Genomic DNA, 18,098 nt, shown 5'->3' with positions numbered 1-18,098 from the left:
GAGGATGCTGAGAAAAAGGCACCCACATGCACTGCTGGTGGGAATGCAGACTGGTGCAGCACAGTATGGAGTTTCCTCAAAATTTTAAAAATGGAACTTCCATTTGACTCAGTAATCCCACTTCTAGGGATATATCCCAAGAAACTAGAAACACCAATCAGAAAGGACATATGCACCCCTAAATTCATAGCAGCACAATTCGCCATAGCTAAGATTTGGAAACAGCCTAAGTGCCCATCAGCAGATGAGTGGATTAAAAATTATGGTACATCTACACAATGGAATACTACTCTGCTGTAAAAAAGAAGGAACTCTAACCATTTGAAACAGCATGGATGGACATGGAGAGCATTATGTTAAGCAAGATAAGTCAGTCAGAGAAAGATAAATATCATATAATCTCACTGATTTGTGGAATATAATAAACAAAGCCAGAGAAAAAAAACATATTTTAGAATAAATAGAAGTTATCCTATTATTTGCAGATTTTTAATATTTCCTACAACTTTTATAATGTTATACTATATTAGTACAGTTTTGGTAATATTATTACATTTAAAATCATTTTTCTTGAAATATCAATGTTTACTGCATGTAACATTATTACATTTAAAATCGTTTTTCTTGAAATATTAATGTTTATTGTATGTAAATGGCTAATTATTTTGTACCTACAATCTGATAACAGATTAATTTTGTATATTGTAAAATAAAAATACCTAATTTTTTTTTAAAAGAATGCAAAAAAACATTCAATCCTCGGGTGAGGATTAAGAAAAAAAAACTCCAACCAGGGCATAACTAATTCCACTGAAGACTGCTCATTTTATCTACTTGGGAGAAAGTTCCAGATGAATGAGGAAGACACCTTTAAAAAAAAATCTTAAAAAAAAAAAAAAAGACTTAAATGTAAGACCCAAATTATAAAACTAGAAGAACACACAGGCAGTAAACTCTCTGACGTGGCTCTGAATAATATATTTTCTGATATATCTCCTCAAAGAAGGAGATACATACCGTAACAAAAGAAAAGTAAACAAATGAGACTACATTAAAAGTTTTGCACAGCAAAGGAAACCCATCAACAAAACGCAAAAACAACCTACTAATTGGGAGAATGTGTTCCTCAATGATACATCCAATAAGGGGTTATTACTCAAATTTTATAATGAACTCATACATTATAATTTATAATTAATACCAATTCCCTCCAAAAGCATAAACTAATTTAAAAATGGGACAGGACCTCAAGAGACATTTCTCCAAAGAAGACCTACAAATGGCCACAGACATATACTCGTAAAAAGATGCTCCAACATCACTAATATCAGAGAAAGGCTATTTAGAACACAATGAGATATTACTTCACACCTGTCAGAATGACTATTATTAATAAATCAACAAATGCTAGTGAGAGTGTGGAGTAAAGGAAACCCTTGTGTACTGCTGGTGGGATTGTAAACTCTGGTGTAGCCACTATGGAAAGCTGTACAGAAGTTCCTCAAAAAATTAAAAAACAGAACTACCATATGACCCAGCAATTACAACTCTGGGTGTAATCCAAAACACTAATTCAAAAAGATAAATGTACCCCTATGTTCACTAAAGCATTATTTCCAATAGCCAAGATATAGAAGCAACAGAAGATTGGATAAAGATGTGGTACAACATACATACATATAATGGACAATTCTTCAGCCAAAACAACAATAATGAACTCTTACCATGTGACAACATGGATGGACTTAGAGGGTATTAGGCTAATTGAAGTCAGACAAAGAATGACAAATATCATATGATTTTACTTACGTATATGTGGAATCTAAAGAACAAAATAAATAAACAAAACAGAAACATTCAGGGATACAAAGAACGAACTGAGTGTAGTTAAAAAGCAATCACAGGGGCCCTGGCTGGTATGATCAGTGGTTAAAGTGCCAACCCATGAACTGAAGGGTTGGGGGTTCTAGTCAAAGGCACATACCTGGGTTGCAGGTTTAATCCCCTGTGTGCAGAAGGCTACCAGTCAATGTGTCTCTCTCACATTGATGTTTCTCTCTCTGTCTGTCTCTCTTCCTCCCTCCCTTCCACTCTCTCTAAAAATCATTGGGAAGAATATCCTTGGGTAAGGATTAACAACAATAAAAACAACAAATAGTCACATGGATATAAAGCACAGCATAGTGAATACAGTCAATAATAATTTGAGAACTATGTAGGTGCTAGACTTATAAGGGGATCCCTTTGAAAATTACATAAATGTCTAACCTCTGTGCTGTACACCTGAAACTAATATCTACACTAATAAAAGATAAATATGCAAATCGACCATACCTCCATGATGCCCATCAGCCAATCATGGGTGAGTATGCAAATTAACCCAACAAAGCTGGTTGGTTTATTTGCATACACTGGCATGGAGCAGCTGGGCAGGGTGGGATGCCTGCTATGAGGGGGAGGGCGTGGGCGGAGGGAGCTATAGGAGCGGTCGGTGCTCGGGCCAGCAGTGAAAACTTGCTGGCTCCTGGGCAGCCAGGAGCAAAGCCATGGGAAGAAAGGCCTATTCTTGCACAAATGTTCATGCAACAAGCCTCTAATAAAGTAATATTGAGTGACAACTGTAATTAAAGTTTCTTTAAAAGAAAAGGTAAACTGAAAATACAATAAATTCCTAATTATCTCTAATTTCATCTAAAGCTTTACCTTCAGCTAAATGTACTCTGCTCCACTCCCATTATCAAATTTCAAAGGAATGACCAAAGCCAAATAAAACCACTCCTCTCCATCCAGACCATGGAGAAAGGAGCCCGCCTGGCTGCCAACAAGCACACCCACTTCACCTCCACAAACGGCTGGGGCCTGCAAGTGGGAGCACCGTTCCCAGAGTCAGAAGAGTGACTGCTGTGGTGTGAACAGCTGCTTGATCTGTCTGAGCTTATCATTCACCTGCCTTTCTATAAGGCTGCTTACGCATCTAGAAAATACTACCTGTGTGGCCACTCTCCTCTGCACCTTACCAATTCTGTTCCACACTCCTGCCAGCCTACGACATGGGAACCCTCTAGCCTTTGTTTTACAGACGGAAGGGAAACACTGAGCAGAGAGGCTGCTATCACTCGCCAGGTACGGCCACAACTGGAGCATAGGTGTTCATAACCACTGCTGCCTAAAACCAGTTCTCACCGCCAGGACCCAGAGCCCCTGAGGTAAGAGTCAGCATCGTAACCCACCCTCCCACCCTTCCCCGAGGAGCCATGGCTGCGTATCTGAGGCCAGAGGGATGCTGGCGTCCTCAGGAAGTCTGGTGTGCGCACTGGCTCTGTGCCCTGTGACTCCCTGGAGACTTGGAGTGACAGCTGGCTGAGGCCAGCCAGGGCTCCTCCGGAACCAGCCAGCCAGGGCTCCTCCGGAACCAGCCAGGGCTCCTCCGGAACCAGCCACGGCTCCTCCGGAACCAGCCAGGGCTCCTCCGGAACCAGCCAGGGCTCCTCCGGAACCAGCCAGCCACGGCTCCTCCGGAACCAGCCAGGGCTCCTCCGGAACCAGCCAGCCAGGGGCTCCTCCGGAACCAGCCACGGCTCCTCCGGAACCAGCCAGCCAGGGGCTCCTCCGGAACCAGCCAGCCAGGGGCTCCTCCGGAACCAGCCAGCCACGGCTCCTCCGGAACCAGCCACGGCTCCTCCGGAACCAGCCGGGGCTTCTCCGGAACCAGCCAGCCAGGGCTCCTCCGGAACCAGCCAGGGCTCCTCCGGAACCAGCCAGGGCTCCTCCGGAACCAGCCAGGGCTCCTCCGGAACCAGCCAGGGCTCCCCCAGAGCCAGGCACCGGCACAGTCACTGACGGTGACCCTGGCCTGCGCTCTGCTGGGAGCTGCAGCCCTGTCCCAGCACATGACTGTGTAGATGATGACAGTAGGCAGGGCCAACCCCGGAGCACCCAGCCTCTTCCTACCAAAGTTCGAAATCAAGAAAGCCTCCCAGGGACTGCAGAGGCCGTGGGCCAGGTGCACTCCGCATACTCCCACTGGGCAGCCCTGTCTGTAAGATTCCAGTAAATGTAACCGACTTCATGGCCACTGTTGCTTGAGATGCAGCAAAGCTCGGCACTTCACGTGCTCCTCACATGGCAAATGCCGTTCTCTCCATTTCTGATAAAAATGTAACACTAGAGGTAGCTATCTTCACGTGGTAGGAAAAAATGTCACTACTTCCTGCTTCATTCGGCGCAGGCTCTCTATCTTGCTACTCAAAGTGTGCACGGGCAGCATTAGTCACCTGGAAGGTTGTTCACATGTAGAATCCCAGGCGCACCCGCCTCCCAGACCAGGACCAGCCCTTTAACAAGACCCCAGGGGCAGGTCTGAGTATCAGGAACCAGGAGCCTGATCACCGCGCCTGGCGGGGGGGGGGGGGGGGGGGGGGCCGGGGCGCGCTGACCCACCCACCCACTGAGAGGGAGGAAGAACCCACGTGGGTGAGGCTCCTGGTAAAGAAGAAAAGTGCACACACGTGTCTGCAGCAGCTGCGTGTGCAGCTGACCAAACTGTAACCCTCAAACATGCCCACACAATACATCCCACAATGGGACCCCCCAGTAAAAGCAGCCAATTCTCAGACATGCTAGACATCGGTGATCTCCAAAAAGAATATGCTGACAGAAAGATGACATGCAAAATAATCCACACGGTGTTCCATTTTTTTAAATTCTTAAAATGGAAACTAGTCTCTAGTGAAAAAAAGCAACTCAGCAGTTGCCTGGGGAAAGTGGGCAGGGACAGGAGAGAGGGATCGCCAAGGGTGCGCGGAAGCTTCTGGAGTGAGGGGCATGCTCACCACCTGACGGGTGATGGCCTCACCACTCAGCTACCACACGTACACTTCACTACCATACAACTCATGTACATCAATTACACCTCAACCATCTGTTTTTAAAATTACATGACTTTATTAACATAAAAATGATAAGCCCAACAAAAGAAAATATACTCATTTCCTGATTTTTTTAAAAATGCGTATTTTTATTGATTTCAGAAAAGAAGGGAGAGGGAGAAAGAGATAGAAATATTAGTGATGAGAGACAATTATTGATCAGCTGCCTCCTGCATGCCCCACTCTGGGGATGGAGCCCACAACCCGGGCATGTGCCCTGTGACTGGGAATCGAACCTTGACCTCCTGGTTCATAGGTCAACACTGAGCTACGCCAACTGGGCTCATTTCCTGATCTTTTATAAAAAGGGGTTGATTGAGTGATGTAATTTAAAATTAATAAATCAAGTAATATACATATGAGTGCATTTTGAATTATAGATAAAACACTAAGAAAACATGATAGGATCAAAGAAGGGAAGAATTTAAAACAAGAAATATATCATTGTGTCACTGATCAGAGTAAGAAGTAGTCAGAGCTCTGTAAAGGGACACCAGAGAACACCAGAGACACCAAGGACCAAGGACACCAGAGAACGTTTTAACAATAAAGATGAACGGATGAGACAAAATACAACCCTGTCCCGTTATTGGAACAAACCCACAAGTAGAAAAAAACAACAGATAAACAAAGTACATACAAGATAATTTTTTAAACGTAAACCCACCAAATCAGAAGGCATGGCAAACCACGACAGCCCTCACCCCAGGCACACCCACATACTGTGAGATGCTGTCCTCGTCCAGTGAGAACAAAGCTCCAACTGGGTCACAAAGCAAAATCCAACTAAAGCAGAACATCAGACAAATTCTGACACAAAGGGAAAAGTACAGTTACAAAGGATGGGTATGTTACCTGAGTCAAATACAAAAAAAACATCTCACAATATGAAGCCATAAGGGCAGTATGGGCTCCAAGCATTCGATAGGCCAGGGAAAGGCACTTCACAAGGCTGAAGGAGACGTCCACAGTGAAGCTGTACCAGTGGAGCATATCCATGCACCAAGTAATACAGAGGCAGCATCTACAGAGCACACACACAACAACAAATTCACAACTCCGTAAGCAGCATAGCCGTCCTCGGGCCAATATGCACAAACCAGAGAACAACAACAGAAACCCTGGCTGACTACAGCAGACAGATGTGGACGGCATAGAGGCACAGTCCTTCCCATCTGGTCGCTGCAGGAGCTGGTCCATTGGACCAGTTCCGTGAAGTGCAGGCCCCAGCCACCTGCTTCCAGAGGTGCATTCTTGCAAGGCCACTTTCCCAGCAACAAAATGCCCAGTGTTCACAGCCGTTCCACAGGAGTGCTTCCCTCCACTGGGCGGGTCTTTCTTTCCTTCTTTTGAATTGTTACTCTGTTTCCTCGAAAATAAGACAGTGTCTTATATTAATTTTTGCTCCCAAAGATGTGCTAGGTCTTATTTTCAGGGGATGTCTTATTTTTCCATGAAGAAGAATACGGTACACATTTATTGTTAAATGAAAATAAAGGAAATTTATTACCTGTATACAGTACGGTAGTACGGTAGTTGTCAACACAAACCAGACAAACTGTGAATCCTACAGTATCAAGAATTTACTCATTTATTCAATGACAATCATGTCATCATCTTCTGGAACATCATCATAACAATCCAATTCCTGAATTTACTGGTGAATTTCTTGTGACTCCATTTCTTTCAGAATCAGTGGACCAAATCTCTCATGTTTAGCCTGGGGGGGGAGGCTTATTTTCGGGGGATGCCTTATATTTCACTCAGAAGGAAATCTGTAAGTAGGTCTTATTTTCGGAGGATGTCTTATTTTCGGGGAAATACAGTAGTGACTTACTTTGTGCTGCTCTGGGCCTTGTCAATCCTTCTACTCGAAAGGAAGCTGACAAAAGTGCACTGACCAAGAAGCAGTGCTGAGGAGAGGCTTGCCCGCAAGGGTTAGACTTCCCATCCTGCTGGACAAAACACTTTCTCTGTATCTGACCCAGAGAGGCAGCTTCTTTGATAAGAAGATACACATGAATACTGGATTTTCAATCACTGAAGGAATGCTAGCCAGAAAATTTCAAAACTTTCAGAATAAAATTATTTTCTTTGATAAAAAATAGGATAACAAAATCTTAAGAAAAACAGATGTTTGTTAAATAGATGAATTTTGTAATTTGTCCCTTTTAACATAATTACCTGTATTTCAATGCAAATATAGATCTGCATTTACATAGCTAAATTAAAGCTTTTGCAATTATATTTCATCAGAAAAAAAACAGAGAAGACAGCTGGAAATGCCTGGCATTTTAAAGAATTACTGTGGAAGATCACTACAAAAATATCATCCACATCACACTAGATGCCACAGTTTAAATTTCTGGAGAAAGCCTATATTAACTTGCCTGCCTCCCCACTTCCTCCCACCGCTATGCCCCACCCACAGCAGTGCTTCTGGGAGGAGTCTAAAATGTTTTCTAGCTCTTCATGGACAAGCCTGGCCATCAGCAGGTAACTAACACCTCTGCTGCCCATATTCTATCTCCTAATAGGGACCTGGTGCTCTCAACAGTGATGTGCCTGCCCTGCAGTTAAATGCTGAAGGGGTGTGCTCCTTGGCAGCGGGAGGAGGGCTGGGCAGGTAAGGAACATCCGCAGTTATCAGAGCGAGATCAAACACCAAGTAGCAATCCATTCAAAGAAGTGATCCAATCAAAGGTCAAAATCAGAAATCCTAATATATAAAAACCCTGCGTCATAAAGACCAGTAACAACCAAGGCTCAACCAACCAGAAGTCAGTGCTGACTGCTTCTGCTGCAGGCATGGTGCCCCAGCACTGACTGCAGAGTGGGCTGTGAATCAGGGCCAGAGAAAGGCCTGAAGAGAGAAGCAGGGACTGATCCGTTGCCTCTGAGGCAGCTTTTGATCAGTCTGGCTAGCAGCTGCACCTCCATTTCTCTCCAGGCCTCCACTGGGGCTGCTGATCAGCCCTGCCTTTCTGATCAGGGCCCGTTGATAGGCCCAGAGACACTGACTGGCATAGGTATTGACCAATCAGAACCAAATCTGGATGCTATGTGAAGCCAATGGCTGCCTAGGAGGAGGAGCTTTTGACACTGATATAGAAACTGACCAATCAGAACCAAATCTGGGCACTGTGAGGAGCAAATGGATGCCTAGCAGGCAGAGCTTTTGATGTTGACTGGCACTGAAACTGACCAATCAGAACCAAATCCAGGTGCTGTGAGGAACCAATGGTTGCCTAGGAGGCGGAGCTTTTGACACTGACTGGCATAGAAACCAACCAATTAGAACCAAATTGGCCAGCAGAGGAGGGCAGTTTGGGTTGAAATCAGGCCTGCAGGAAGGGCAGTTGGGGGTGAGATCAGGCCAGCAGGAGAGGGCCACTGGGGCCAGATCAGGCAAGCATGGGAGGGCAGTTGTGGGCAACCAGGCCGGAAGGGGTGGGCAGTTAGGGGTGATCAGGCAGACAGGCAGAGGCAGTTAGGGGTAGTTAGGGGCAACCAGGTCAGCAGGGGAGGGCAGTTAGAGGCAATCAGGCAGGCAGGCAGGCAGAGGCAGGCAGAGGCAGTTAGGGCAACCAGGCCAGCAGGGGAGGGCAGTTAGGAGCAATCAGGTAGGCAGATAGGTGAACAGTTAGGAGCCAGCGGTCCCAGATTGTGAGAGAAATGTCCGACTGCCTGTGGGATCGGACCTAAACTGACAGTTGGACATTTCCCAAGGGGTCCCCAATTGGAGAGGGTTCAGGCTGGCCTGAGGGAAACCCCCGCCCCTCAGTGAACAAATTGTGTGCCTAGTTTTGAAAAAATAAAATAGGATATTATCAAAATGCAGTACACAAAGAAAGGTGATTATCTTATAAAACTTTGATACCCATCCACCTCTGGGTGTTTATTGGACCAAACTGCAGATGTTTCTTAGTCTGATCTAAAAAAAATAGGCTTCAAGTCACCCCTCTCCATAAATGCTAAAAAAAAGTGAGCGATCTAGTCTTATGGAATGACAATGTTCAACTATGTTAAGACATTTGCTTTCCTAAGCAGTGACACCAATTTATATTCCCCTTAGAAGTGTATAAACTTCCTGGTGACCCACGTGCTCACTAATTGTTGATAACATCAGGAGTAAGAATGTTTGGCCAATCTGAAAATGAGAAAAAGTATCCCACTGTGATCTTCATTTGCATTTCTACTACTAAAGATTATCTTTTCACATGTTTATTTCTTCTTTCCCTTCCTCTTGTATGAAAAATATTTTTCTTTTGTGTTGTCTTATTGACTTCCGGGTTACATGTATGATTGCATGTACTGATTCATATATGAATGTAGTGTGAATGAAAGAGGGGCCACATACTAAACCTGATGAGCTGTGTGGCAGCCTTACAAACTCAGACCTCAAGTAACCACATAGGTCTAACTAAAAGCGAGCCACGGTGGGCAGTCATGTCGTAGGCCTGTACCTTCCCTGACAAAGGTCAGTCCTTGTTCTCTTTCTGCATCTACCATAGCATAACATACCTTTGGAATGTCGGAGTAATCCCCTTCTCCACCCCCTCAGTGCACAATCTCCCCCCAGAGCAGGAGACCTTGGGACAACCTCATTGTTACCCTGCTCCCCAGGTACCAAATCCAGATGCTGTAAATGGTCATCGTCAGCTACCCTGTGCCCACCAATGTCAACCAAGAGTTTGCTCTCGGGTTCCCTCTTCATCCAGTCTCAGAGGATTTTCCACTTGGCTTTCTCCCAGCTCCCTACGCCATCATTAGCGGAGTCCATGTAACCTATGACTCCCCCTGTGAATCTGAAATATAAAATAAGTGGTAAAGCTACCATTCTGCAGAGCATTTCTAAATCTGTTGAGATTTTGCTTCCAGACAATTGTCAATTTGCCTCAAATAAACTCATACAAATTCTCTACAGGTTTAGACTAGACAGTTCTTACGATGACAGTAGAGGTACATGAATCCTTTGGCATCTGTTAGTTTCAAGTATTTTTTCCCCAGTTTGTGGCTTTTCTTTCTACTTTCTTGACAGTGTCTTCAATGCATAAATGTTCTTAATTTAAGCTTAGTAGAATTTTTAAGCTTTCCTTTTAAGTGCTGTATTTCCTTGTAAGTGCTGTATTTAAAAAATTTTTCACTCCATCAACGACATAAGTTTGTTTTACTTCATAAGCAGTCAAGTCTTCACTGCCCCGCAGAGAGTCCCAATGCTCCCCCTCTCCTGTGCAGGCAGTTCCTCTACTCATGTGGATCTGTTCTGAGCTCTGCATCCCATTCTACTGACCCATTTCTGCCCAAAAGCCAATAATATATAATACCATCGTGATTAATAGGTCTTGAGTACTGATAAGATAAGCCCTTCATTTTCTTCTTCTTTGGCAGGCTTGGCCATTGTGGAGCCTCTTCATGTTCAAATTCTTTACAAAATTAATGCTGAGAATTTAATTATAATTACACTGCATCTGTACATTGTATCATTTGTGAAAATCTAAGAGGATCAACAAATTATTAGAAATAATGTCACAAGATAACTGAATATGCACATATTTTAAAAAATAATCAACTGCCTTTCTTTATATCAATAACAAGGACATCAACCAAAAAGGTACTATTTATAGTAAGAACAAAAGTGCATTTAGAAATATATGCAAGCTAGATGGAAAATTATGAAATTTTAAGACATAAAAAAGAATTAAATGTCAAAAAGACAATGTGTCTCCACTTAATTTTTTTTTATGTCTTTGATTTTCACTTAAGACAATCATACCACTTGTGAAGGACAGTGTTTTATTTCTCCTTTTTCAATCATTCCTTTATTTCTATTTTCCTGCCTTTCCGCAAAGCACAGCACTTTCAGAACAATGTGGCACAGAGTGAAGCTAGTGGGGCTCTTCTTCTTCCTGACTTTAGGAGACTATATTAATATTTTACTACTAAGAAACAGATTCCATTCATCACGATAAGAAAATTTCCTTCTATACTTCTACTCTGCCTTGAGCTTTTTCTATGAATAGATTGGACATCTATAAAATTTTTTTAATTAATCTATTGAGAAAAAGGTGATTTTATCTTAATTGGCTAAAAGCACAAATTAAATTTAATATTTCAAATGGAAACCTCACCCTCCCACTTGTATTCCTGGAAAAATGCAATGTAATCTTTTTTAAAACCTACTGGATTTTATCTATATTCACAAGCAAGACTAACTCTCCTCATTCATTTCTTCAATTGTTTTTGTCATGTTTATGTATGATAATTATACAATCTGAAATCAAGAGCTTAGAAATGAACTCTCACTCCAATGCTCTGTAGGAGAATTAGCATCCCACTGTAAAGACCTAAGCCTTGCAGGCAGGTAAAACGCCTAACACATAAAAACTGGGCCTCGTGCTTTCTCTGTGGAAAAACTTTTAACTACTGACTCAGGTTCTTCACTGTTTACATGAGTATTCCAGACTCTGCTCTTGAGACAGAAATTTCACAGTTATTGACCTAAAGATTTTCACAGTATTTTCAGTGGATGTCTCAAAATGTAAATGAGTACTGAACCATAATATATATACTAGGGGCCCTATGCACGAATTCATGTACCTTGAAAGGAACTGTGGGCCGTGATGCTGCAGTAGGCCCAGCCCATCCTCTGCGCCCCTGCCCAGCCCCTCCCAACACGGCCCTGGTCCCATCTGCCAGCAGCCACGCTCTTGCTGCCGCCCCCATGCGCTGACAGCACTGGCCAAACTCCCAGTGGAGGGGATAATTTGCATATTAGGCTTTTATTATATAGGAAACTATAATAGAAGTTATGTGAATGTGGTCTCTCTGAAAATATCTTCTTTACTGTACTCTTCTTCTTGTGATGATGTGAGATGATACAGTGCCTATGTGATAAGAGGAAGTGAGGTGAATGGCGTAGCAACTTGGTGTTAGGCAATTATAGGGTTACCTGAACACAAGCATAGCAATGCCATGACATAGCCAAGCCAGCCACTGAGAAACTAATGGGCAGAGAGCCTACACAGCTTCGGCTGGGTGATTCCTGGCCCAGGTGGGACAGAACAGGGCAGTGAAAGGTTTCATCAGCTACTCAGAATGCTGCAATTTAAAATTTGTAACTTCCTTATTTCTGGACTTTTCCATTTCATATTTTTAGAGCCTGGGTGACCACAGGTAAGTGAAACCACAAAGAGAGGAGCTGCAGGTAAGGGGGGAACTACAACACCCACGGCACAGTCCATGAAGGGAAGAATGGATGTGCTGGTCTTCATTAAAATGCTCCACATCGTATGTCATCAGGGAAATGCAAATTAAAACAACTGCACACTTGTGGGAATGGCCAAGGTCTGGAACACTGACAGCACCAAATGCTGATGAGGATGTGGAACAAGAGTAAGTCACTCATTACCGCAAAGTGGCACATCCAGCTTGGAGGACAGGCAGTGATTTTACAAAGCCAAACAACTCTGAACTTTGTGTCAGTGTAGGTAGCTAGACATTGATAAAGGAGGGGACAAAGGGAATCAGACATTACGAAGCTTGCTAAACTGGGAGCTGAATCCAATCATTGCATCTGCTTCACTAGGAAGCTACCGCTTTGCAGGCTCCCCAGGGGACCGCCGCCTCTGTCCTGGGGCCCGATCCCTGGAGGAAGGCTCATTACAATCATTACCCATGATTACCAAGGGGGAGATAAAACAATAAAAGAGAAATCCCTCTGCTGAGCACACACACAGAAGTCAAGATGACATAGAGAAAGGAACATGTACTACGAGGCATGGACAGTAGAAACTAAGAGGGTGACCACAAGGGGTGGGGCCTAGCCTGGGAAAAGGATTGATTGGATAAGGTACACAGAACCCTGGAAGATCCAGAAAATGGATTGGTTAGGGGAGGGCCCAACAACCAGCCTCTGAAAGGTTGAAAAACTGACTGGCTAGTTTAAAGAAGTACCTGGTCTTTCCCAAGTCCAAGATAATATAATTCCAGCTTAACAAAGCTCGCTCTTTCTCTCTCTCTCTCTCTCCTCATCCTGCTCCCATCCCTTCCTCTTTCTCCTCCTCTCCTTCTTTGTTCACACCTGATCATCCTGTACAGCCCGCTTGGGTCCCTCCATAGCAGCCCCTTGGGGCCCAGCCAGCCTGCAGGCTCCCAGTGGGCCTGGACCCAGCACCAGCTGCAGTATGGCCGATGGGCCAGGCCTGGGCTAGCGCAGAGCTTCTGGACACTGACTGGCCTTTGGGCCTGATGAAGACAAGGCTGGACTCTTTTCACAACGATGGACAGAGATGAGACATTGGGAACCTGGGGGCAGCCTTCTACTCCCGCCCAAACCTTACCCCAGACCTCATCCTCGCTTGTGGGTCCCCAAAAATGTCTTGTGACAGGACAAGGGCCCCATTTTCACCAGTGACATCACAATCCAACAATTTTGCTCCTTGGTATTTACACAAAGAAATTAAAAATTTATGTCCATACCAAAACCTACACACAATGTTTATAATAGTTTTATTCATAACTGCCATTTCTTGGGAGCAATCCAGACATCCTTTGGTAGGTGAATGGATAAGTAAACCGATACATCCAAACAGCACTAAAAATGAAGTGTCCAGTCATGAAAGAACATGGAGAAAAATATAATGAAACCAATTTGAAAGTTTAATGAAACTAATTTGAAAAAGCTATAAACTGTATGATTCCAACTACTACCTAACGTTCTAAAATTGCAAAATTATGGAGACAGTAAAATGTGGCTGCTGGAGAGGGAATAGATAACAAGGCCATGCAAAGAGGATTCCAGGCCAATAAAAATACTCTGTATGACAATATAATGATTGACACATTTCATTTTGCATTTATTCAAACCCATAGAATGTCCAACACTAAAAGTAAACTGTGTACGTGGGGTGATTATAATGTGTCCGTGCAGGTTCATCAGCTGTAGCAAGCACATCACTCTGGAGGGAGGGTGTTAGAGTAGGGAGGACATGCATATGTGGAAGCAGAGGTATATGCATGATCTTTGTATTTTCCTCTCCATTTTGTTGTGAACTAAAATGTTCTAGAAAAATAAAGTCTTGCCCTAGTTGGTTTGGCTCAGCAGAGAGAGTGGAGAGGGAGAGAGAGTCAGCCTTCGAACTGAAGAGTCCTGGGTTCAATTCCACCCCAGGGCACATGCTAGATTTCGGGCTCAATCCCCAGTGGGGGGCATGCAGGAGGCAGCCAATCCATGATTCTCTCTCATCGTTGATGTTTCTATCCTTTCCTCCCTCCCCCTCCTCTCTGAGATCAATGAGAATGTCTGAAGAAAAAGGAAGTCTTTGTTCTAGCTGGTTAACGGACAGAGTGTGGGCCTGAGGACTGAAGGGTTCCAGGCTCAATTCCAGTCAAGCACAATTACCTCAGTTGCAGGTTCGATTCCCGGCCCCAGTTGGGCGTGTACAGGAGGTAACCAATTGATGTGTGTCTCTCTCACATCGATGTTTCTCTCTCTCTCTGTCTCTTCCCATCCTTCCCACTCGCTCTAAACATCAATGGAAAAATATCTTCAGGTGATATTTTGTTAATTCTCAGGTGAGAGGGAGGCGAGCAGATGAAATTTTTTTTAATTTGAGAATTAACAAAATAGAAAAAGAAAGTCTTTAAAAAAAAAAGGTTGAGTAGCTGTGACAGAGACCATAATGGCCTTCAAAGCCACATATATTTACTATCCATCCCTTTAAGAAGTCTGCCTGCCCTGGTTCCATATATTAAACTAGAGGCCCCATGCATGGATTTGTCCAGGGCATGTCCAGCCCATCTCGCCCAGTCCTGATCAAAGACAACAGGGGCTGATCAGGGCCAATGGGGGCCATCTCAACCAGAGACACGTGGGGCAAGCTGGCTCGTGAGGAACCACAGGAGGCTGGCTGGATGGGGAGGGACTATTAGGAGGGCTCCAGGGCATGTCCAGCCCGTCTCACCCAGTCCTGATCGGCTGGACCCAGCAGCAAGCTAACCTACCAGTCAGAGCGTCTCTCCCCTCGTGGTCAGTGTGAGTCGTAGGGACTGGTTGGACGGTTGAACAAACAGTTGGACACTTAGCATATTAGGCTTTTATTATATAGGATGAGCAGATTAGACCGAGACACTCAGTTTCTATCTGCCCCTCAAAATTGCACTAAACCACTACAAAGGCAATTTAAACATTTCATGTCTATTGTAATGTTGCAATGAAAACTACCATAAAAAAATATTAAGAAACTCATGGAATTGACAAAGGTAGACAGAATCCACAACAAAAATGCTACAGCTGTAATCACAGAAAAGAAAATGTCACCGCAGAAACAGAACAGTTCTTCATTTAAAAAGTCCCAGAAAAAATCCAATTTCAGTTTAATAAAATAGAAAGAGACTTTGAAGAAACATCAAGGTAGTGTTTACAATCAGCCCAGGTTTAGCTGCTCCTCCTAGCATGTGTGAAGTCAGACAACTTTGACTTTTACTTCCGACACCAAGCTCTCTGAGCAATATGGAAACCCAGCCACACTCCCGCTCACCGTGGGGTGAAGCTGGAGAGAGAAGCAGAGTAGAGCCTCTGCTGACACTAGCACAGGATGAAAAGAGACAGTATGGTGACAACAACCATTCCAGAAACCAAAACACACGTATTTTAAAACTGAGCGTGGCGATGGCAGGGGAAGCGGGGAGTGGGTGGAGGTGTAAGAGGGCCTAGAGGGGATAAAAGGCAATAGAAAAAATAAATAAAATAATATAATATAAAATAAAATAACTAAAATAAAATACATTTTTTAAGTAAACAACAACAACAAAACACATAAAACTCCAAAAGATGTCACATTCCACTAACCCTTCAATTAACAGATGAGCCCAGTGAAGCACAGAGAGATGGGAAGCTTACCACCTCCTGCCATGAGGGCTGTGCATAGCCTTGACCCAAGCCAGAAAAGGTAACACAAAAACCAAATCAGAAGTCAATCTCATTCATGATTACGCCAACACATGTAAAACGAGTCCAGAATAATACAGTAAAACCACTATGGCCACTAACCACAATGACCGGGTAGGCTTTATTCTAGTAACATAAGACCAGGGCAGCTGAAATAGGAGAAAAGAAGAACTTGATAAATTGTTGGAAAAATGTTAAAAGTATTCATCAAAGTCAAATAAAGATAAGGATAAACATGCTCACTTCAACAACTGAATATTATCATATATATTATAATATATTCAGTATATTACAATATACTGAATATATTATAATATATACCAAGGGCCTTAGACAATGTAAAAATATATGAAAGATATATAAGATAAAGATGTTGAGAAAAGAACACCACCAAAATTACATTATTTATAAATAATAAGCCTTTATCTGGAAAATACAAGAAAATTAATGGAGAAATAATAATAACTAGTGCAAGTAATTAGGAGGCGGGCATCTCAGAGAAGCACATAAAACTTAGTAATGTTCCTGCAGACCTACAACAGCCAGACTTCAACAGAAATGGAAGAAAAAGACCCAATTCAGAGGTACACAATAGCTAGGAATGAATTTGAGGAAGAGAAAAAAGATACAGGACTAAGGCTGTATAAATAAATTATTATTATACAATGCTATAAAAGGAGAAGGAGGCCATGAAAAGGCAGTTTAACATAAAACATGACACAATATCTGGGGAAATGCAAATTAACTGCTAAGATGTTTGTTTTTTAACCTTGAAAAAATTTTTAAATAGCAACATTAAATGCTGACAGGAATATGAGGAAACAGATACTGTCATATAATTAATGGAAATACAAATGATTGCAACCTTTTAAAAATATAATCTGGCAATATTTATTAAAATGCACAATGAACACATTATACTTAGGACTGTAATTCCCTGTTTAGGAATCCATTCTATAAATATTAATATTCTGAAAGACTTGATACAAAGATATTCACTGCTTGTTTATAAATAACAAAAAACACAAATATTCATTAAAGAAATAATTTAAAAATATGGATGAGACTATGCTATGATTACTATTTAGCAATATATGAAAAAGTACTAGTAATAAAGTAGATTGATATGTACTGAAATGTAAATATTATACAAAAGTCTAATTCTAAGGAAACAATACAATCCTATTTATGTAAAAAACAAAAAGATTCCAAAGCTATAAACACATTTGTATATGAAATTACTTAAGAACTATAGATACTTTAAGTCAAAGGCTAATGCCAAATTACTCTCTTTGTTTTGTAATAATTATCTTCATATGCCATGTCATCATACATAGGAGGCCTCTTTAATTATAAAACATTCTTCACAAATTTTCAAATCAAATACATTATGTATTATTTTACAAAAATCAGCTTTAGGTCATGATTTTCTAATTATATAAGTGTTTTGGACAATTTTTATATATAAAGACAGTGTATAATTTTTTATATCTGACATTTAAGGTCAGATTCAGCATGCTAAAAGAGAATTTAATTATACTTACCAATTTCATTAATCACTGCTCTTATTTTTGAGACAAAAGGGCCAACTTCACTAGAACTCATTTTGACTCTTTCCTTAAGGTCAGCACCTGAAAAATATTTATTTACAAATATAATCTAGTTATAAACAAAATGTTAATGAAATAAATTGAAAACTTTAAATTCACATATAACATTAAAAGTAACTGAATTTATCTGTTAAAGGAACTATATTACCTAAATTTTCTTTCTCAAAGAATCTGGAAGAATAATGTATTTGTTTGTTCATATATCTACCGTGTACTTAATAGTGGTCCTCAAAATCTGTGATCTTATGTCCCCTTAAACCTCTTAAAGGGAAAGATTTTGTTTAGGTTATATGTACCAATAGTTTATTAGAAACTGAAATTAAACATTTTAAAAATATTTATTTATTTAATAAAAATAAACCCATTGATGTTAATACAAATAACTACAGACTGATGCCACTTTCTTGGTTCTGTCAAAGATGTTGACAGTTTTACCCACTATTGCTTTTCCCTCATCAGTGCAAATGCCAGCCCAGTGAAAGGGCACAGCACACCTTTCTACAGAGAAAATCACTTCCTGGAAGCCTGTCTTGGTGACTACTCATCACGTCTGAGAAACACTGGCTTTCACATATGAACAAGCTGACAATATCATAATTATGAGCTTAT

The 18,098-nt window shown here is 42.0% G+C and overlaps 1 protein-coding gene across 7 annotated transcripts in view; it reads right to left on the bottom strand.

Annotated features, from left to right (window-relative positions):
- Positions 1-18,098, bottom strand: part of AUH (AU RNA binding methylglutaconyl-CoA hydratase) — a 151,624-nt gene that overhangs the window by 92,769 nt on the left and 40,757 nt on the right. For 6 of the 7 annotated variants that reach the window (XM_045575037.1, XM_036420059.2, XM_036420062.2 and 3 more), the window contains one exon: positions 17,424-17,510. The exons of the other annotated variant lie outside the window; for it this stretch is intronic. In XM_045575037.1, coding sequence (XP_045430993.1) covers positions 17,424-17,510 — 87 coding nt within the window. The remainder of the gene's footprint in view (positions 1-17,423; positions 17,511-18,098) is intronic. 7 annotated transcript variants of the gene reach the window in all.

This window comes from Pipistrellus kuhlii, unplaced genomic scaffold (assembly GCF_014108245.1).
Source record: "Pipistrellus kuhlii isolate mPipKuh1 unplaced genomic scaffold, mPipKuh1.p scaffold_m20_p_61, whole genome shotgun sequence".
NCBI classification, from domain to species: Eukaryota; Metazoa; Chordata; class Mammalia; order Chiroptera; family Vespertilionidae; genus Pipistrellus; species Pipistrellus kuhlii.
The sequence above is the reverse complement of the archived record's forward strand: the minus strand, read 5'-3'. Positions and strand labels throughout refer to the sequence as shown.